The sequence below is a fragment of the Megalobrama amblycephala genome, linkage group LG14, assembly GCF_018812025.1.
Source record: "Megalobrama amblycephala isolate DHTTF-2021 linkage group LG14, ASM1881202v1, whole genome shotgun sequence".
Taxonomy (NCBI): domain Eukaryota; kingdom Metazoa; phylum Chordata; class Actinopteri; order Cypriniformes; family Xenocyprididae; genus Megalobrama; species Megalobrama amblycephala.
Genome location: NC_063057.1, coordinates 45,247,101 through 45,270,605, shown reverse-complemented (window position 1 = coordinate 45,270,605; position 23,505 = coordinate 45,247,101). Strand labels below are relative to the sequence as shown.

The 23,505-nt window shown below is 39.6% G+C and overlaps 1 protein-coding gene across 1 annotated transcript; it reads right to left on the bottom strand.

The window, feature by feature from the left end:
- Positions 1–4,640: 4,640 nt before the first annotated feature.
- On the bottom strand, positions 4,641–19,247 carry LOC125245805 (tripartite motif-containing protein 16-like). Its single transcript, XM_048156568.1, has 6 exons — positions 18,608–19,247; positions 9,350–9,445; positions 9,030–9,263; positions 8,278–8,437; positions 8,077–8,124; positions 4,641–5,342 (listed from the first exon to the last, which is right to left on the bottom strand). The coding sequence occupies exons 1-6, from the start codon at positions 19,166–19,168 to the stop codon at positions 4,819–4,821; spliced, it is 1,623 nt and encodes a 540-aa protein (XP_048012525.1). The 5' UTR covers positions 19,169–19,247; the 3' UTR covers positions 4,641–4,818.
- Between the last annotated feature and the right edge of the window lie 4,258 nt (positions 19,248–23,505).

Genomic DNA, 23,505 nt, shown 5'->3' with positions numbered 1-23,505 from the left:
TTTTAGTGTTTGAGCAAAAACGAGCCGTTTTAGTGCGGTCCCTTTAAATGCAAATGAAGCTGCTGCGATCGGGCTAAGAGGGCGGAGCTTCAAGAGCTCGTTCTTCCCTGTCAGGATTCAGTCAGGACACACAATAATGTCAGAAACTGCAAATATATGCTGCATGGAGATAGAACAGGTATAGTTTAGTTCAATTACGGTTATAACTTATATTGCCTTCTTGTTTTTAATCTACTATATTAGTACAGGCCTGTTGTACCGTCCGAATGAAGGCCAAAACTATACAGATGAGTTTTATGACGATTATTGTACTTCACACAAAAAAATAAAGCGTCTGTTTTCACTCAAGAAAATCACTGTAAGAGCTTAATAAAACACTGCAAGTGTGCATTAAAATGAAAAACTCTCTCTCTCTTATCCTTGTATTATCACCAACAAACATTGTGAATTACACAGAAACACTCCTTACTAACAGTAAAGGAATATATAAAGAACTTATGCCTTTCGGGTGGTGCTTAATAAACTTTATACCCGTAAATAAACGCAGATGAACTGTAATAAAGTGCTCTCACCTTCTTTACTGCCGTATCCAGTAACATTCTGGAGACTGTAATCTGGATCATGAACAGTTTTAACTTGTATATCCTCCTTGAGTAACACATTTTTAGCACAGTCTCTGTTTTGTATCGTCTCTTTTTATTGATATTCGTTCACAAAGCAGTCCGGTGTGAAATGATTCGCGCAGACATAAGTGAATTTCGGCAGAACCGAGGTAGAATTTACCTGGAAAACCAAGTTAATCCACCTTGTTTTCAGCAGCTCAGATTTTAGGAGTAAATGAAGAGAGTTATGTGGATTAATCCATCCAGCTACAGGACACCTAAAATGCTTGGGAGACATTCTCATCAGTGCAGCAATGGTGGACTGTGTAAACTCACTGTGAACGCGCTCAGGGCAATTCTATGTTCAAACGTCAGTGTCTGTCAACATTCGTGGGCGGAGCCTGTGGCTTTTGTGACGTCACACTGCCAGGGATCTGGAAACGGCTTGTTTTGAGACACTGCTTATGATTTATGGGGATTAAAAAAAGGAGTGGGTGGATTTTTATCACTATAGGGTGGTTGTGTACACACACTGCCAACACACATTTATGTCCAAACACCAGGCAAAAGTGAATTTTGCATAATAGGTCCCCTTTAATAGAGAGAATTGTTGCCCCCCTTTATACCTGTAATTACAGTCATAGTTCAACCAAAAATGAAACTTGTCATTTACTCAGTCTATAAGAGTCAAAAAAACATGCACAGACAAATCCAGATTAAACCCTGCGGCTCGTGAGGACACATTGATGTCCTAAGACACGAAACGTTCGGTTTGTGTGAGAAACCAAACCGCATTTATATAATCTCATTTAAAGAACACCTTGTTTAACACAAAATACTTCTCAATTCACAAAAAATACTATTTTTTTGTTTTCTCACTATGGGACACAAATGAAATATTAAGAAAATAAATTTAGATTCATCTCTCGTTGTCTCTAAGAGAATATATGCCGTTATTGCAGCGTCGGATGCCAAAAGCCCAGTCAGTTTTTACTTTCAGTTTCTGTAGTGAATAGGCATAATTGACAGGAGTTTGAGACTTCTTAACCCGCATAACTCTCACACAAAGTTTGCACATTGTTTGTGTGATATCAACTGGCTTGCCTTAATGGTTTAAAATGGAATATTTTTCAATATTGTGACGTGGCATTTATCTTTATCAACAGTTGCTCACAAAATGATGGACACTGATTCACATCGTCCACATAATTTCCCGTGATAATACAATTAAGTGACTTGTTAAATAAATGAGTAAATAAACAACAAGCAAACTTAAACTTGTTTGCTTAAAATATCAGCAAATAATTTCTGAAAAAAAGTTTTGTACCTGCAAAAAAATAAATACAAATTCTTGACCCCCCACCTCAAGAGTCAAATGTCGCCCGTGTGTGTAATATATATATAATGCCGCCCTTAGTCACAATGCGAAGGCTGAGGTTCTTTTTTTTCACAGATGTTTAATGCACTCATTGACACTGACATAGACAGCAACATCAACACCAACACCAAATAACTGAGTAAAAAGGGCAAAATATACATCATAACATCAGTCACACATTCAGTTACATGGAAAACAAACATATCACATTAAACTCGTAAATAAACACAAAATACATCCATATATCACTTTTGCCTGCTTGTGAGCTAAGAGAGGGGATTATATCTTGAAGTTTCTTGATTGGATGGCTTATGATTATAGAGAGAAACACATTTAACTTTGCAATGATTACATCATTCCATCTCTTCACATGGATGACAAAACAGGAAGTGACATACAAAGGCACGATAGGAATAAATTAAAATATAACCAAAAAACTCCAAAGTACTCGAGTGCCATCTAGTGGAAATAAACATAGACATAGAGAGCTTTGTGACAGCAAATACACACACACACACACACACACACACACACACATATATATATATATATAAAAGTGTGTTTTAAAACTGACAGGATATCTTTAAGAAGCTTGCCTATTTCCAAATGTAAATCACGTGCATCTCTGATGATTATATTGTCCGTGTGTTGAAAAAAAAAAACAGATTGAACGCTCTCTCTACTCTCTACCCTAACAATGACACAAAACACAGCATTCTCTTGCAGTCATCAGTGCGCAGTGGTTTATCTGCACAACTCTCACTATCTGGCCACTATTACACATGCAATGCGGGAAAGGATGTCTGTTTATCACAGCTGATGCACACCAAAAAATGCTTCATGAAATATAAAGCGCAGATGGTGAATGAACAATAAGGGAGCACACAAAAAAATGAATGTACAGTACACAAGAGTAAATACAAACAAGTGTTTGTTGTTAGTCACCAACAGCACAGCAGCTCCAGATAATCAATGACACTCAGTGTTACTCACATGAGAAGCGGAATCAAAGCAGCTTCTGCGTCTGTTTTCAGGCCTTCCTGCTTAGCTCTCTCCAGCGCTTGGAAAGCTTTTCTAATATTAACGTGTGTCCTAAACAGTGATGGGAATAACGGTGTTATAAATAAACGACGTTACTTTTTTCAGTAACTAGTAATCAAGTGAATTACTTTTTCTCCCGTTACAACGCCGTTACTGTTACTGTTACTATAATTGAGCTCACTGAAGCAGTTTTCATCCGAGTAGGCTCTCTCTCATAGGACCTGCAAAGTTTTTTCTCTGGTGTGTGCTGCGGTTAGTCATACACAAATATAATTTTAAACTGATAATAATGTACGATGCTCTGTGTGTGTCTGTGAGCATGCGAGCTGAGCACGAGCTCAAACCAGAATACCCTTTATGACATGCTGGATCGAAAATATGTGAAATAAGTTTTTCTAGTCGACTAGTAGTTATTAATTTAAGCCATTAGTTGACTAATCACATTTATATTAATTTAATTTCTTAAATACTGGAGAGAATAAACCAGAATAATGAGCGTTTACGTAATATAGGCTATATAGCACTCAAGCACACACATAAAGCTTGCCATAAAGAACCGGCAAAAGTAATGATTATGAATGACAAAAACAGCAAGGAGACATTTTAATTGTTTATTAATAAACTAATGTTTTCTGAATCAGTGTCAGCTGCAAAGATAAAGTTGACATTACTGACTCTCATCATCACTGGACGCGCCTAGAGAAAGAATGCACATTTCATTCGAATTCGGATTACATAATCAGTAGTAGCCTCTTTTCATTTTTAATTATTTAGTTTAAAGTAGATATTTCAAGCTTTCTATAGATATATTTCACATGTCTGTGAAGCAAGCAGCCTATACGCTGAGTTTCGGTTCATTTAAGACGCGCTCCAGTTCACATGCCAGTGATCGCGCCCACGCCTGCCATGATTATATTGTCTGCTATATTTGCTTCTTATTTATTAAATCCAGGAAATTGGTTAATGAAACATTGATTAAAATTAAGATTCAATTTTTACAAAACGAAATTCACTTTAAAGAAAGACTTTCTACAAAACAAAACTTAATGAAGTGGTCAAAATCATGTCTGACACACTCCATGACTCCCGATATATTGATCATCTAATGATGCATCTTACTCATGCTGTTCATTTTTAATAATCAAATAGATGAATTGAAAACATAACATAGGACTATTTAAACATAAATATGAAACTACGTTTTCTTTAATGGCTACTAACACGTACAGAGAAATTTCATGTCGTGAGCAAGAGCGGATCATGAGTCAAGTCGGATTAAGAATAATTTATTTTTAGACTTATATTTAATATTGTGGGTATCCAAGTTATTTGACATATTTTATAAAAGTAACACAGTAGTTACTTTCCCTGGAAATTAGTTACATTTATAATGATGTAACTCAGTTACTAATTCAGTTACTATTTGTGAGAAGTAACTAGTAACTATAACTAATTACTTTTTTAAAGTAACATGCCCAACGCTGGTCCTAAAGCACTTGCCCAGTCATAAACCTTCATTCCAGAGATATACTTTTGAGCTCTTTTGTATTGTCTCATCTCTGTTTCTGCATCTGTCTTTCTGTTTTTCTTCAAATCTCCCTCTTGCTCGTTCTGTCTCCTCAACCGTCATACGCCCCCTAATGCTGATTGGTTACACGTTTGTTGTTGGTGTCGGCCGACTAACTTCCAAACAGTGTTTTTGAAAAATGACTCACCCCACCTTTCATGTAATGAAGAGAAAATAAGAGACTCTTTCTCACTTATGGGTAGAATCTCTCTACAGTCTATTCTGATTCATCAACACAGTTTCACTGATGATTTATAAACATAAAACCCAGGATAGAGCGGTTGAGTGAATGTGGTCTGGACTGTGTGGATGAGGATCATTGTGTCTCCAGAGACGCTGAAGAAGGACAGAGTTCCTGCACTGTGATCCACATACACTCCTATTCTACTGCTGATGGGCTTTACTGGGAGTTTAGTCTGTATGTTATTGTGTCTGAATGAGTAACCGGAGGAATGGCAGAACAAACACCAGGAATGATCATTATATCCAAACAAACACTCACTAGCATCACCCTTCCTGCTGATGCTCTTATATGACACTGACACTATGACACCATTATCCCCACTCCACTCAATCTCCCAGTAACAGCGTCCACACACACTCTCTCGACACATCACTTGCTGCCAATAATCAAATCTGTCTGGATGATCAGGATACGGCTGATCTGTGTCAGTGTAAGTAATCACTCTGTTCCTCTCAGACAGACAGTGGTTTTTATATGCAGTGTCTGGATCCAGATTGAGCTGAATGGAATCTGATGGAGAGAAAACACATTAGAATCAGGAATTATCAATCTGTCTGATCTTTTAATGTAGCTGAACTCTTCACTTTTTACCCCCATCCCACCAAATAAAATGGGGGGGGAATGATGATTTCTGACTTATTACAAAAAACAGAACAATGCCTAAAAGCTGCTGTGTGGCAAGGTGTACGGCTAACAAGCTAAAACCCCAGAAATAAGTTTTTATAAGCTGTTGACCCCAAAAAGTGGCGAGAATTGTCATTGTGTGGTGATCCATTTGTTCTCTACCTAAATATTAGCATTCTGGAGTGGTTGGCTGCCACCAGCATTGTACAGCTTTATTAACCATTTAGTTAAAAAAAAGTTCTATTCCAAGTGCACCACACTGGGGGCCTCATTTATAAAATGTTGTGTAGAAACAGTCTTGATCTTACGATCATTTCTCAACTGTGTGTACGTGTGATACAGAAAATGCATGTATGCCTCTATGGAGATAGAATTGTTCTATTATTCCAGATAAATAGATTATGATCCACAAATAAATGTAAAGAGATTCACAAAAATGAATTAAATTCATTTTTAAAGCCAAGCCAAACTATTATATTTTATGCGCCATTTGAAAATGCCAGAGAAACTGCTCTCTGTGATGGGGACAACGCTATGGATACAGACGTGTGAAGTGCCACGTTAATCAAGATAGAACAGAAAGCATCAATAAGCTATTAACTTAACTGGATTCAACATTAGGATAAACATGCAAGTTTGTGAAATATATGAAACTGTCAACAGTCAAAGATTTTAATGACGGATATGAGCAGCAAACCAGCTATTAAAAATTAGGCCTATAATATTTTAAACATTAATTAAACGTTTTAACATTACCATTGTTTGTAGAGAAGATATAGCTTGAGTTATTTTTAAACGTGTGACAGGTTGTTGAATTCCAAATAGATTATGCATTTCATTTAAAAGTAAAATGTCCAGCAATCAAACACTTATCACACGAATAATATTTCAAATGAATCAGACTTAATAGTTCTATCTATCTATCTATCTATCTATCTATCTATCTATCTATCTATCTATCTATCTATCTATCTATCTATCTAAACACCTCATTTCTAATAAGCAGAAAAAAGTAATGGCCAGTTCTTGTCCCATAGTCAAGTCAAGTCACCTTTATTTATATATATATTTATATATTTTTTATATATATATTTATATAGCGCTTTTTACAGTGCAGATTGCGTCAAAGCAGCTTTACATTAATAACTGGTATATAATTTTGGCTGCACAGCAGCTCTTAAAGAATAGTGTCTATATGCACCATACTATATGCACACCTTATATCAAAGCAAATTTTACTGCAGCATTTTGGAGATATGTCAAATTTTGCTACTTCAGAGGCCTATTAAGATCTAATTTCTAATTAGTAGAAAAAAAGGATGGTCCTTTCCTGTAGAGGACATCCCTCATTATATGCACACTTCATATGAAGCAATCTTACTATTGTCACGACTTGTAGTAGAAACACACACGAGCATGAAGGATCAAGAGTGTTTAATAGAAACCGTATAATTCTCAGGAACACAGAATTAGCTTACTTAGCTTAATCAGTCATAGGATGGACAACACAAACTGAAAAAGGAATGAACTTAAATAGAGACTGAAGAAAGACATGAACATCTTGGATGACATGTGGGTGAGTAAATTATCAGGAAAATTTTATTTAAAAGTGGACTAATTCTTTAAATGAGTAATAAAGGCCAAATTAGATATAACAATATTTTTTTTACTTTTTTACCATTTAAGCTAGTGAGGTGCCATGTGTGGTTTTACCTGCGGTAATCTAAATAGAGTACTTTTTAATTTAAATATAAATAGAGTGTCTGATAAGTCCAGCTGTACCTGTTTAGTGTCCTTATTTGTCCTGCGTATTTATAGTCCCGTTTCTGTTCAGTCCTTTGTCGGTTATTGTTTGTGTTGAATATGACAGTTCTTCCGGATGCATGGATGGATGGATAGATGGATAACTTTTTAATTTAAATAAGAATAGAGTGCTTAGAGTGCCATGTAGTTTGCAGATAAAACCCAGTGATTCTGTCAACACCGGATGCCAAATCGCAACAGTAAATAGATGCTACGTTCTGTTTTTTGCAGACCATTTTATTTTGCAAGTAATTACAAGTTTCATCTCATAAACCTTTGGCATATACACACATTAAACAAACGCCTGTCAAGAACACCTCAACACCCCCCTTTCAAAGATATTGCTTCAACCTCCTGGATGTTCCCCAAACACCCCCGTTGTGAAATGCTAGGTTACTTAATCAACTATAAAACTCTTCTGTCACGTTTTATTTCTCCTTCTACAGAAAGAACAGGAACACATTTACTCACAATTTGGATAAATAAATAGATGAATAATAAAACATTTACTGTCGTGATTTGGCATCCAGTGTAGACAGAGTCACTGGGTTTTATGTGCAAATGTTCCAAATTCATTGTTTACACCAATGTGACCTGAATAGATGGTTTATAATTTCCATAGACTATTTACTTCAGTGTTTCTTTCAGCTTTCTGTAGCGCAGCTGCCAAACTTCCAATGAAAACAAATTCTGCGTTTAGCATTTAGATGCAATATAACACGCTTTTCGATGTTTTTTTTTTTTTTTCTTGTTCTTGTTTTCCATTGGAAAAATTAATATGAATGCTTCTTGTTTGCTTGTTTTCTTAGTGACTTACATCGTAGGAAGTCGTTCCTGGTTCTGGGAACAATGATGGTGAAAGTGACTGTGGAAATCAACAGACATAAAGAGTGTGATTATCATGTCAAGAGAAAATGATCCCTGCATCCGTTCCTAAGACATTTCTAATATGATCTTCTACATGATATGAGATGATGGAGGATCATTTCTGAGAGCAGATGAATCTCCAGGACTTTACCTCTGTCAGAGATCTTCTTCAGCTCCTCTTTGCAGAAATCCTCCAGTTTGTCTCTCAGCTGACAGACAGATTCTCTCACTCCATTAAAAGAGGAGAGAGAACTGAAGGCATCTTCATTTACATATGTAGATTCAGCAGGAGCTGAGAGAGACTGGAAACTCTATAGAAAACAGAAATCAAAGCTCATCACCTCCACACTTCAGCCAATAACCTGCACTGCTGTCAGATTTGAGCAGCTCTTGTTGATCTTTAGTAACTCTCCTCAATCCAGCACTTTCACAGCATCAGATTCATTCTTCTCATGTTCATTATATCATGTTAGAGCTATTAGTTCTAGTGTTTGACACTTACACTATATGTGAACTTTCTAGGAAATCACTTGATAATCAAACATCTGCCAATAACATAAATGTAAGAGATCAAGTGCATCAATGGAGTCACACGACAGGGTTGAGTAGATTTGATCAGGAAAAGCAGTTAAAAAGCAACGAGTAGATTGACCATTATTTATAACTTTTGAGCAGTTAGTGGCTCTGAAATTCACAAGGACTCTTAGGTCCAGAGCTGAACTGCATTTGTAAGTGTGTCTCTCAAAAGAAGATGTTCAGATGAGAGTCTGACTGATGATTATATAATAACCGAACACACAGATCAACACTTCAGTCAACGGCTCATTCTGCTCTCATCAAATGTTTCTCTGTGAGTCTCTTGCTCAAGTCCACTATGATCCTGTTCTTCTAGATCTCTGTTACCTGCAGGAAATGGATGTGATCCTGTGTGTGTGAAAGCTGCTCCAGCTCAGCGTCTTTCTTCCTCAGATCATTGATCTCCTGCTCCAGTCGCTCCAGTCGTTCTTCAGCTCGACTCACTGCAGTCTTTTCCTGATCTCTGATCCGCTGTGTAGCCTCAGAGCGGCTTCTCTCAATGGAGCGGATGAGCTCAGTGAAGATCCTCTCACTGTCCTCCACTGCTGTCTGTGCTGAGCGCTGTTAGGACACACATCACAATCACACAGTGGCTTCAGTGAGTCCTGACTGAGACTTATCAAACTTCTCTTCTTCTCCAGACTCACCTTATGAGACTCAACAGCCTCTCTCAGCTGCTGAAGATCTTTCTCCTTCTGCTGGATCCTCTGCTGGAATGACCTCTGTGTCTCCTTCAGCTGGTGCTAAATGACAAACCAATGACAGGAGAAACATCACATAAATCATCAAGTAAACAGATATGAATCCAGTAGCAGTGAAGTGCTGAGATCGAGGGTTAAAGATCTTACATAAGGTTATAGGTTCAATCATAAGTGTCAGCATTATTTCATCAATGCCTAGTTTTATAGGGATAGTTCACCCAGAAATGTAAATTATTTCATTGTTTACTCATCCTGTCTTTACAAACTTTTTTCTCTTGCAGAACACAAATGAAGATATTCTGAATATCTGTTTCTAGAGCACAAATCAAATATGGTGACACGTCAAAACCTACTGGTGCATGCATGTCACATGACTAAACATGCCAACATATTTGATATTTTTATTGCTTGAGAAGACTGAAGTGCATCCAAAATCGCACACTCTCGAGTAGATACTTATTTTGAATATGTAACTAAACTTCTGACTGCTATAAAAAGTACCTTATATATAGTATGAATGTAATCTGGACATACTTCATTGACCATGTTGTCATTATCATGTGATCTAACAGTGTCAGTTGCGTCACTTCACTGCCATTCACTACCACAAATCCTCTCCCATGGCACTTCAGAATCTCAGAAGTAGTTGGTAATCTGGGAACTTTTTCCCTGCTTTTATGAGTACTGTGAATTAGGACATACTTCTTTTGTCAAGTTCTGTTTTTGAGCTGCTGCTATATGGTAGGGAAGTATGCAATTTCAGATGAAGCCTTAGATTAACCACCTGTCACAGAGATGAACTCTGTGACTCCCTCCTCTGGCCATCAGAGGGCGCCCTCACCCGTGTATTGACACACACCCACACACACTACATTTCCCATCTGCCCCGTACCTTGGCACTAATCACCACACCCAGCTGCAGCACATTACCTGGACTATATAAGCTGCTTGCATCAGGGTTTGCGTTTCTGAGCGTTCTTTATTGTGAATGTCTGCCTGTTATTGACCCAGTCTGTTACCCGTTTACGATTCTCTGCTGCCTGCCCTTTGGACTCTTTGATCTGATCTGGACTTATGATTGATATCTGCCTGCCCTGACTTACTGCCTGTTCTACGACCACGATTCTGTCTATTCCCCGCTGTACCTGTTTGCCACTGTTTGACCATTGTCTGTTTGACCACGAGAACTGTTTAATAAAGCCTGCTTATGGATCCCACTTCGTGTGACGACTCGTTACAGAAGACCTCGCCAGGACAAGATCCAGCGGCTTTCACGCATTTGTGTGCAACGATGTCGGCTCAGGCCAGCCAACTCGCCGCCCACCAGCACCAGCTCAACCGACTCACCTGTCATGGAAGAACTAGTAAAAGCACTACAGAATCTCCATACCACCACTCCCGCGGCGCCACCACCACCTGTTGGTCCGCCATGACCCACGCGGCAGAGACGCCACCGCAGGGGAATCCCTGCCTATCACTCCCTGAAAGATTTGACGGTGATCCTACAAAATGTAAGGGATTTATTCTACAATGCTCACTCTTTGTCAATCAACAGCTCGCACTGTACTCCACTGAGGCTGGGAAGATTGCTTTCGTCTGCTCTTTGTTTACTGGTAAAGCACTGGAGTGGATCACGGCTGTATGGAGAGAGGATGGTTCTGCTTTTACCTCATTTGATTCCTTCATGCGAAGATTCCGTGAGGTTTTCGATCATCCCAGCAAGGGCAAAGGGGCAGGCGATCGTTTGCTTGAGCTCACCCAGGGGAGAAAGACAGCAGCGGAGTATGCACTCACCTTCCGCACACTCGCTGCACAAACAAATTGGGTGAGTGACACGTTGAAAGTACTATTTCGGAGAGGTTTTTTCTCATGAATTACAGGCGGAACTGGCTTGCCGTGATGAAGGAAGGGACTTGGATCAGTTCATTGCATTGGCCATACAGATCAATAACCTCATCAGATCCAGAAAACCCAGTCATCATCGCACTGTTCACACACCCTCTGATACTGTTCCAGATGAGACCGAACCGATGCAAGTGAATTCCTTTCATCTGTCTGAGGAGGAGAGGAATCGGCGGCTCGCTCAGCGTCTATGTTTATACTGTGGTCAGCCCGGTCATATGAGAAAATCCTGCCTTACACGTCCCTGTCCTGAGAACCCGAGGCCAGTGAGTGTCATTACTCAGAATCCTAATGCAGACGTGTGTTACTGTACCCATCACTCTCAGGGCCAATGGCCAAAAGATTTGGCCAGTTGAGGACAACAACCACGGCCCTACTGGACTCGGTGCTGTGGGGAACTTCATGTCCCATGGTTTTGCCCAACACCATTTCATTGCCTTAATCGAATGCTCTACTTCTCTGACAGTGGAGGCGATAGACGGCCGGCCACTGGGAACTGGATGAATTACAGCGCTCACTCAGGAGTTATCTATGCAGACGGGGCTCTTCCACACCGAGTTCATTCAGTTTTACATCCTGCCCACTTCTACCGCTTCCATCATCCTTGGTCTGCCCTGGCTGCACAGACATAATCCCCAGATTTCATGGAGAGAGGGTCAGATCACACACTGGAACGAAGCCTGTTACCTTAAATGTCTGTCTCGTATGTCTTCTCTCTCCATCAGAACAGTCCAGGTTGCCGAACAGTCTCCTGATACCAGCTTACCAGAGGAATATAAAGACCTGTCCATAGCCTTCAGCAAAGTGTGTGTGTCAACTTCCACCTCACAGACCCTATGACTGCGCCATCAATCTCATCCCAGGATCAACTCCTCCAAAGGGTCGTATATTCCCACTCTCCCAACCCGAATCTGAAGCCATGAGAACCTACATTGAGGAGGAGTTGGCAAAGGGCTTTATCCGCCCATCTATGTCCCCCGCTTCTGCTGGCTTCTTCTTTGTCCACAAGAAGGATGGCGGTCTCCGGCCTTGCATTGACTATCGTAGACTGAATGACATCACAATCAAATTCAGATACCCATTGCCTCTGGTACCAGCTGCCCTAGAACAACTGCGCACCGCCAAGTATTACACGAAGCTCAATCTCTGCTGTGCCTATAACCTCATCCGAATTCGAGAAGGAGACGAGTGGAAGACCGTCTTCTCTACAGCTACTGGGCACTACGAATACCTCGTTATGCCGTTCGGGCTAGTCAATAGTCCATCTGGGTTTCAGGCTTTCATCAATGACTTCTTCAGAGACATACTGAACAGATTTGTAATCGTCTACATCGATGACATCCTAATCTACTCCGACACCCTCGAAGAGTACATTCAGCAGGTCAGAGCAGTGCTCCAATGACTCATCTATCACTAACTATATGCCAAAGCAGAGAAATGTTTCATCAAACTTCAACCACCTTCCTGGGTTACATCATCAGCCCAGATGGAATCGCCATGGACGAGAAGGTAACCACAGTCCTCAACTGGCCTCAAACAACAACACTCAAGGAACTACAATGATTCCTGGGCTTCTCAAACTTTTACCGACGCTTCATTAGGAACTTCAGTGTAGTGGCCAACCACTTAACAAGTATGGTCAAGAAGGGTAATCACCATCTCGTCTGGTCTCCAACAGCCATTCAGGCCTTCCAGCATCTGAAAGAATGCTTTGTCCCCGAAACCTTCCACAACCGCATCCTTAAACAGTCACAGAGACAAACTCTGTGATTCCCTCCTCTGGCCATCAGAGGGCGCCCTCACCCAAGTATTGACACCCACACACACATTACATTTCCCATCTGCCTCGTACCTTGGCACTAATCACCACACCCAGCTGCAGCGCATTACCTGGACTATATAAGCTGCTTGCATCCTCACATTCAGTGCGAGGTCTTGTACTACTACGGTTTGCATTTCTGAGCATTCTTTATTGTGATAGTCTGCCTGTTATTGACCTAGTCTGTTACCCGTTTATGATTCTCTGCTGCCTGCCCTTTAGACTTTTTGATCTGATCTGGACTTGTGATTGATATCTGCCTGCCCTGACTTACTGCCTGTTTTACGACCACGATTCTGTCTATTCCCCGCTGTACCTGTTTGCCCACGAGAACTGTTTAATAAAGCCTGCTTATGGATCCCACTTCGTGTGATGACTCGTTACACCACCTTTGAGTTGTATGGATTTATTTTATGCTACCTTAATGTCCTTGTTGAAGATTGAAACTTTTGGACCCTTTTGATTTTAAATATACGGACAGAGACATTGCTAGTGATGTCCGGTTTGTGAACGAATCGTTCTTTTTAACTGGTTCTTTTTGGTGAACCAGCCGAACCAGTTCACCAAATCGGACTGATTCGTTACAAACAGTTAGCTTTTGATCCACAATTTTTTTTTAAAGTTACTCACTTTCGGACATTCCTGACGGTCCCTCTGACCCAAAATAAACTAATATCCCAGAGTATATAGTTACTCAGTAACTCAAATACACATGAACAGACATGCTGTGCTGAGAGAACCAATGAGAACGAGCCGCTGATACTGAGCATGCGTGTACTACCAAATGTACGGTTCTCAAATCACCAGTACAGAACCGAGAACTGTTACTTTCAGGCATGTTCGATACTGAGAACCGATGAGCTGTAGTTACTGAGCGAGTGTGGTAGCAACGTCTCTGAGTCTGAACCGAACTGTTTCATTTAAACAACTGATGCTGTGCTGATACTACTGGAACGAACTGGAAAATGCAAATGCAACTAGTTTTATTAAACAACATTTTAACATGAACATGCAACTGTTCAGTCAAAACGTATTATTGTGTATGCTTGCCCTGTTGAAAAAAAAAAGTGTAAGGCTTGATTTTCCTGCTAAACGAAAACTGATATCAAGCATCCTGCAATAAAGCAATAAAACTCGCCTAGAGAAGAAGATCTCAGAGAAATAGCAAGGGGCCAACACCTTGCCCTAACTCCAAAAGGACAACGCCTCCCCCCACCACACACACACAAACTCTCCTTTCCCCCTGACTGAAAGTTATTCAACACGTATAATGTAACTTATGTACTTATTGTTTTTCCCTTTTCATGTTTGGTATCATTTTAAAAGTCTCAGTGCGATTGGTAAAATGGTCTCAATTTCACAGCAGTCACTAGAATTAGGAAAACTAAGGAAAATTCTGTCCTCTTTTTGGGTGGTGTCTCTTCTCCTCTCCACCAAAACAGGTGTTGGTGTAATAAACATTTACGATCCTTTTGTTCTGGTCCTGGTATAAAAGGTAAAGAGCAAAGCAGTCATGTGGGATCATCTGTAGGAGAGGCCCCCACAGAGATGGGTGAATGTCTGAAGACATTCACCCATCACTGTGTATATATGCATTTCTTTGAGTAATCGATGTTATGCATTTATCATTTCTGAATTGGTTTTAATTGGTTATGTGTGTAATTGACACGATACACTGTTACCTGACAAATAAAATGTTATATTTGATTTACTCTGGATTCTCCTGATATCATTATTACCAGTAAATTATGGGAGGCTAGTGCTACCATAAATCTGTGTCCAGGGTAGAACAAACTGAAGGCGCATGAATGAAGGAGCAGTAGGCACTTCATCTGAAGACCTTTTGATTTCTGTTTTCCGCTGATTTAGCAAGTTGTATGGAAGTGGCTAAATTAAAATACACTTTTGTTCGAGTGAGCCAACTGAAGGTATTAGCCAACTTATTACACCCTCTGACGAAGATCAGACTGGCGAGTTTATGTCCGTGAGTTTACCGCAAAATCCCAGGGCGAGTATCTCTGTGCGGCATCGGGTCCCTAATGACTGAACAATTGAAATATGGAATATCCAGAATCATCAAATATCTAAATTAATGCATAACTAATGATGAATTTCTAATTGGAAACACAACCTAAGTGTAAGAATAATTTGAAATTGGAGTCAGATTAAGCGAGTGAAATTAAGTGAACTTAATAGAGACGCTGAAAAGGCATACACGCGTTAACCTTCGCCCGGGGGCGTCGGAGTCCGTTTTTGGGCCGATGCAGGGTTCCTTACAACAGCATATGCTGGTAAGGTAGGTTTTGAAGCATAGGACCGGCACTTGACCAGCTCAAACCAGCATTCCAGCTTCAAAACCTGCCTTACCAGCATATGTTGTTTTTTTCAACAGGGCGTTATATTTTAAGTTTTATGAGCTGGATGGTTTCTGTAAAAAGTTGATGAAGACTAGTTTATTTACTTTATATTTTTAAGACATATAAAACATCGTGTTTGCACACCATGTGCCTGTATTGTGTGCTTTTGCAAAACGTAAATGCAAGAAACTTATCTAAGATGATAACAATGACAATTATTTAGGGCTGTCAAACGATTAATCGCGATTAATCGCATACAAAATAAAAGTTTGAGTTTGCCTAATATATGTGGGTGTACTGTGTGTAATTATTATGTATATATAAATACAAACACATTCATGTATATATTTGAGAAATATTTACAAGTATATGTATTTATATATATTTTCATGTAATTTATATTATATATAAATAAAAATATTTTGTATATAAATAACATATTTCTCTTAAATATATACATTAATTTGTGTATATTTATATATACATAATAATTACACACAGTACACCCACATATATTAGGCAAACTCAAACTTTTATTTTGTATGCGATTAATCACAATTAATCGTTTGACAGCCCTACAATTATTATTATTTAACTGAAGTAATGATTACAAATTACTTTATTTGAATGAGTTTGTATGTATTTTCATGCACCTGGAAGATAGAAATGACATCATTACATGAGGACATAAAAGAACTGGTGATCCAGGTTTTTGAACCGGTTCATTGAAACAAACTGTCCGAAAGAACCGGTTTGGGAAAAAGAATCGGACTTCCCATCACTAGTATAAGCAGCAGTTATTGTGTTGTCCCAGCGTCATTTTTTCTAGTATCCCTCCACCTCCACATTGCTGGTTATGGTAAGGCGCATAAGAGGTCTTCACGGGTCCAAAAATTCATACCCGAACCCGAAGAGACCCGTAAACGTGCTACACGGAACCGACCCGGCACGACTATTATTTTGAAAGTTGGACCCGAACCCGACCGGACCCGTCTGGACCCGATCGGCACATAGGTCTATTCCACAGCAAATTGCTATTAATAAGTCAATAAACAAGTTGCGAAAATAAAACGTGTTGTCTTATCTAATATTAGTAGGCTATAGCTTTCTCCCTTGTACCTGACTGTGATGCACTTGCCAAGAAAGTTCATCCGTTATTCCTCTCTTGCCGATTGAAATGCTTAATACACTCATTATTCCAGCTTTAAAAGTTCACTTGCTGTCACGATGACCAATGCGACTTTGCAGTTTTGCATTATTTCGTTGTATCTCGAGACTCGAGTCAACTCACATAATGAAATAACTTTGACTGTTTGCCCTTTTGAACTATAATAACGATTGCTTGTACAGTGACATGGCCGCTGACGTTAGCATTACTTATTTGCGGTCATTTCTGTGCTTTCTGAGCCGAGTCTGACCAAAACTTTAGATATAACAAGACGGCATAATGTTATTATAAAAACAGGAGAAAGAAAGTGCGCTCGCATGAGACATGCGCGTTAGCGGGAGCAACCTGAAACATAAGCTTTAAGCGTCACAGAAGACATTCGTTTGATTGTTCATATTTTGTTAATGATTTGAAATAGGCTATGTTATTTAAATGCGAATGTGCAAGGCTACAAGCAGTTCTTGAGATTTTAAGTTTGTTTGCATTACTGTTGCACACGATAGGAATAGTAAAACTCAATGATCACCGTTTGCTTGCATTAACTCCGCCCGCTCTGCTTCTGATGGCTGGGGTCACTCGTGTTTTTTCACCTTATTTCCCGGCTCATACTTTGCAAGTTACAAAACACGCACAGCGCTGACTGACTCCCAACACGGCCGGGTGATCTCCGAATCAAATCGGCTCGGGTATACACACAATGTTAATCAGACCCGGGAACCGAAGTAATAGATTAGGACCCGACCCGGACCCGGCTGACCATTTAAAATATAGTCCCGAACCCGTACGGGTCCCGGGTCCTCGGGTCTCGGGTCTTCTTTGTAGACCTCTAAGGCACATTACATTTCGGACACACAGAAAAAGCAGTAGACCAATCACAACAGACTGGGACCAGCTGACCAATCAGAGCAGACTGTGATTTTGGAAGGCGGGCTTTAAAGAAACAGAAACTAAAACAGTGTTCATACAGAGAGGGTGAAAACAGACATTAAAGGGATAGTTCACCCAAAAATGAAAATTATCCCATGATTTACTCACCCTCAAGCCATCCTAGGTGTATATGACAATCTTGTTTCAGACGAGCACAATTCGAGATATATTTAAAAATATTCTTAGTCCTCCAAGGTTTATAATGGTTGTGAATGGTAACCCACATTCTGAAGACAGAAAAAATGCATCCATCCATAAAAAAAGTAATCCATACGGCTCCAGGGGGTTAATAAAGGCCTTTTGAAGCGAAGGGATGTGTTTTTGTAAGAAAAATATCCATATAAAACTTTATAAATTCAAATATACGAGCTTCCGGCAGACGACCCTAAGCATATTGTGCACGTCAATTTGGGCGGAAGAGCAACCTTTGACCCGAACGCAATGACGAAAGTGGAGGCGAAGAGCAAAACAAAACATTGGTCACAAATTAGAAGTCTAAAACGAGAAATTTTAGAGAAAAGCTTGAGTTTGTTGCCCAGCCGTATTTGTTTGAACCGTGAGAGGCGTCTAAACTTACAATACTCCTACATCCTGCGTCATACATTGCGTCAGAGGATTACTCATTTGGCGCAAGTCACGTATTCTGCGTGCGGTCATCTACCGGAAGCTCATTATTCAAATTTATAAAGTTTTATATATGGATATTTTTCTTACAAAAACACATCCCTTTGCTTCAAAAGGCCTGGAGCCGTTTGGAATAGTTTTTTTTATGGATGCATTTTTTCTGTCTTCAAGATGTGGTTTAACCATTATAAACCATGGAGGACTAAGGATATTTCTAAATATATCTTGGATTGTGTTCGTCTGAAAGAAGATTGTCATATAAACCTAGGATGGCTTGAGGGTGAGTAAATCATGGGATAATTTTTATTTTTTGGTGAACTATCCCTTTAAATGATGTAAATGTATTCTAGTAGACCCCATAAACAAAACCTGTAAATGAACATAATGGGACTTCTTTAAATTCATACCTGTTTCTCTGTCCTCTGTGCTGCAGCTGATACAGTGTCGTGGTTTTTATGTCCATACATCGTACACAGCAGACATATACAATTCTGATCAGTGCGGCAGAAAACCTCAAGGATCTTGTCGTGTTTCGGGCAGATCATCTCCTGCAGTCGTTCAGTGAGATTGTGTCTCTTTCCTTTAAACAAACTCTCATGTTGTTCAAGGTGATTCTGACAGTAAGAGTTCAGACACACCAGACAGGACTTGATGGCTTTGTGTTTTCTTCCAGTACAGACGTCACACTGCACATCTCCAGCTCCAGCGTAACAGTCAGCAGAGAGTTTAATCTTCAGTTTCTCCACCATTTCAGCCAGAATGGTGATTTTAGCTAAAGCAGGTCTTGGACTGAAGGTCTGTCTGCACTGAGGGCAGCTGTAGACTCTCTTCTGATCCTCCTGATCCCAGCAGCCTGTAATACAGATCTTGCAGAAACTGTGTCCACAGGGAATGGTCACTGGATCCTTCAGGAGATCCAGACACACTGAACACATGAATTCATCCTGAGAAATTCTGGCTTCTGCCATTTTACTGCATGAATACAGAGACACAAACACACAAAAGCTCAGCTACACTTCAGTTTCAGATTCCTGTTTCCTGGTTCTGTGTTTGAGGGACGTGTGCAAAACAGGCGTGTCTGTAAAGCAGCTTCCTCATTCCTGGTCCTGAAGAGCCTCATTGCTGCTAGGTTTTTAGTTTTCATGTGTGTTCCCACACACAATGTGTTTAATCAATCTCAGACACACACTCAAACAATATACTGAGTGTAAAGTTCAGTAAATCTGTATCATAAATACTACACTGGTACTGCAGGACTGAAAACTGTACAGAATTACAACCATGAAATCAAAATCGCCAGATCTTGTTTTTATTAAATACTGCAGTATTTATTATGAATGATTTAGCCATACACATCATTATTTAAATTCATGTGTGCTCGTAATCTTAAATCCTCTCCTTCTTACAGCGTCTTCTCTTCTCTGATTACGAGGGCGGGGCAAACTGTCAATCACATGAGATCCACCAATAGCAGACCTCAACCATCCAATCAATTCCCCATGGACAAAATCAAGCCCTGCACTACATTTGTTCTTGTTCCAGAGGACATTTCACTTGGATACATGTCACAATAGCACCGTATCGTACCTTATATATCATGCTGACATTAATACCTCATAAATGTTTTCATTTTGAGTCTCATAATATAGCTTTATGCTCATTGGTTTAAACAACTGTGATGTATTGTTCCCTTTTTAAAATTTTTGATTTTAAAACTCTGATATCATGTTTTTATGTGAATAAATTATGTTTGAATATTCCCAAAGTATCTAACAGTGCGATCTCTCTGTGGGTTATGTGATTGTTGTCATGTTTATAATATAAAAACATCTGTATTAAAGTAAAAAAGATTGATAAACACGTCTTTCGAATAGAAATAAATGAGTACTTTGGGTGTATTGTTCATTATTGTAACCTTGCCCACTTTATGAGCTAACAGGTACATCATGTATGGAATAAACCAGCAGTCAAGATAATTTTAGTGCAAAAGCTTTTACATAGCAGTTTTATTGAAAACACCAAAATACACTTCAGCATGGACACATAAAAAAAAAAAAAAAAACTAATAAACAAACCAGGCAGCATACTGAGGAACAAGTGGAGTGAAAAGTTAATAATACTCCACATACTAGGACCTGGGTGAGAATTAGTGAGGTATGACTGGAAAGGGTGTTGGGATTAATGATTGCCACACAAATTAGATCAGGTGAATTAAACTAAATAGATGAATAAATGCAGACAGGTGAGTATTGGAGTACAGAGATGTGTAGATGACTAGATGGTAATGATAATGTCTCTTTGCAGGAGTGACGAGGAAGACCAGGAACTGGGATGAATCAGACAGCGGAGGACAGAAGACAGATGACGGGGTATCCAGTGGCAGGTGAGCACTAGGGATGGGTAGTTCGACACCCAGTGTCGACACATCTTTAGTTTTCATCACACTAGTGCTCCGAAACAGTGTCGTGGAGCATTGCTTGAAATGAGGCTGTCACGTGATCTGTGGAAATGAAGCTTCGTTACCTCTCTGACATGTCACGTCGGGCTCAAACGAATGAATATTTTCTAAAGCTGGGGATGTGATTAGTGATAGCTTGGATCTCACTACTTCAAAAACATCAGATAATTTTTTCAAATAGCTGCTCTCTTTAACAATAAACCACAGATTTGTTGTTACGTGGCTGTGTAGATATATTAATTTTTTTGAGGTTCTTGATTGGCGGAAACAGAATGATGTCAGAGTTTCCGGGATAAATGACATGGATGGCGACAATGGAGTCTCTCTCGCTGGGCTGGTCTCTCTTTGCGGTTCCCCTCTCTGCAGTTCCCTTTGATCCCTCATCGTCTGCGCTCATCGCTTACTAGGGGTGTTTAGTCTTTCTTTTGTTATAGTTTAGTTTGCATCTTTGATCTATTCATTGCTTTGTTTGATATGTTTTCTTTATTTAGTTAATGCTTAATTTTATGTTAGCAGTAACAGGTAATAGAGTTAATTCAACAAGTCACTGTTTATTAATGTAGTAAGTGTGGCAGTGTGAGTAAATGGGGGAAATTCAACTATATCTAAATGACCAACCGGGGATCGCCCTTCACGGTAAAATACATTAGGCTCACAGGTTCGTTAAGGCTGAGTCAGATACCAGACAATGAGGTGTCAATTTCAACAATGATATTTATTTGAGATAATAGAAAATACCACATTAGTTCAATAAAAGCAGTCACTCTCAGAGTTTACCAAATTCAGAATTGGGGGTTGGCCACACTAATCCAAGAAAACCAGCAATCACACGTGTACACTCACACCACACCTCACTGTGAACACTGCATTCAGGCAAAAGACCCGCCACCACAGCAACGAGAGACGCTGATCCTCTGCAGCGGACTGCCCAATTCTGAAAGGAAACAAAACACACTAAAACAGCCACTGACTGTTCTGTTCTTTAGACAGACAGACGAACATGAGCTGCTGCGCCATCACATCACTTTATTCAACTCCCCAGTAACCAAACATACACACGTGACTCTGGATGTCATTCTATCAGATGACCACTAGATGTCCTCATGACCTCATATATGTATAACATATACATTATGTTACATCCCCCTTCTTAAGTATGTTCCTTTGTACTGATGCATAGAACTTTTGCACAAACTTTTAAACACAACATTTGAGTTTGACTTAACCAAACTTTCAGCATAACTACAAATTATTAAACACATTTTCACAAATGCATTAATACTCAAACTATTGCATTTTAACTTATTACACATCCAACAATGCACCTACATTGTATTAACTCTCAGTCTTTGTATTTTTCAGGTATTTTTACAATTCTTCCAGACCTTGTACGGTAAGCTTGCTCTTTCTCTACGCTTTCATTACCATTTCTTTCATTTGAAATGTCCTTATTGTCAAGTGCATTGCTCTGTGATGCATCAACCGACTGCTGATTATCAGTATCCATGTCAACGCTTTTCTCAAATGTTGAAGAATCTGTTTCTCTTGTTTTTCTTAAATGTCTGCAATTTCGTCTGAACAGCTTTCCATCAGGAGTCTTTACTATGAAAGAACGTGGCTGTTCATGCTTTTCCAGAACAACAGCTGGCTTCCATGAATCTCCCTTTTGCATCCTTATTCCTTCTCCAGGTTGAAGATCAGGTAAGTATTTAGCCATCCTGTCGTAGTACTGCTTCTGTTTCTTCTGTCTCTGCTTAAGTTGCTCATGTACTTGCAACATTGTCTCCGTTGTAAGCAATGCAGATGATATTGGTAGCTTCGTCCTGAGACGTCTCCCCATCAGTAATTGTGCAGGTGATAACCCTATCCCTTCCATTGGCGTGTTACGGTACTCCAGTAGTGCTATGTACGGATCACATTGACTACTCTGCGCTTTCTTAAAGAGATTTTTCATGGTTTGCACTGCTCTCTCAGCTTGTCCATTAGACTGTGCATAACCAGGACTTGAAGTCACATGCTTGAATCCCCATTCCTCTGCAAAACTTGAAAATTCAGCACTTGCATACTGAGGTCCATTGTCAGATACTACTATATCTGCAATTCCATGTCTTGCAAAGATGGATTTCATTTCTCTGATGACTCCACAGCTTGTCGTGTCCCTGAGTAGTTTTACCTCAATGTACTTTGAAAAGTAGTCCACACATAACAGAAATGCTGACCCATCATGGTAAAAAATGTCTGTACCTATTTTTTCCCAAGGTCGTCCTGGCACTTCATGTTGGAACAATGGCTCTTTTTGATTGTTGTTCCTGTTTTCATTGCAGGTAGCACATCTGGATACTGCATCCTCAATTTGTGTAGACATACCTGGCCAGTACAAAATGTCTCTGCCTCTTGCCTTACATTTGACAATTCCCATGTGTGACTCATGTATTTTGTTGATCATCTCCTGTCTTAGCTGATTTGGAACAATGAGCTTATTTGCTTTAAATAACAGACCGTCTTCATAACTGATTTCCTCTCGAAATGTCCAGTATTGCTGTATTGATCTTGGCATCATAGATCGTTCTTTCGCCCATCCAGTCAGCACTGCCTTTTTTAACATTTGCATCTCTGCATCCTCTGCTGTTGCTTTTTTGAAAGCGTCCAGCTTCTGTTCTGAAATAGGAAGTTGTGACGTAATCCAGTTCACTGCTAGATCCTCTTCCAACAGATTTTCCTTCTGTTCATGTAGATAAGCACGACTTAATGCATCTGCTATGTATAGTTCCTTACCAGGTTTGTACATCACCTTCAGATTGTATCTCTGTAGTCGCAGAAGCATTCTTTGTAGTCTCATAGGAGCCT

Coding starts and splice junctions, on each gene's coding strand:
- LOC125245805 (XM_048156568.1), bottom strand. CDS start 19,168: ATGGCAGAAGCCAGAATTTCTCAGGATGAATTCATGTGTTCAGTGTGT. Junction 9,264..9,349: donor AGGCTGTTGAGTCTCATAAG/GTGAGTCTGGAG, acceptor GTGTCCTAACAG/CGCTCAGCACAGACAGCAGT. Junction 5,343..8,076: donor CAGGAACGACTTCCTACGAT/GTAAGTCACTAA, acceptor TCTCTCCATCAG/ATTCCATTCAGCTCAATCTG.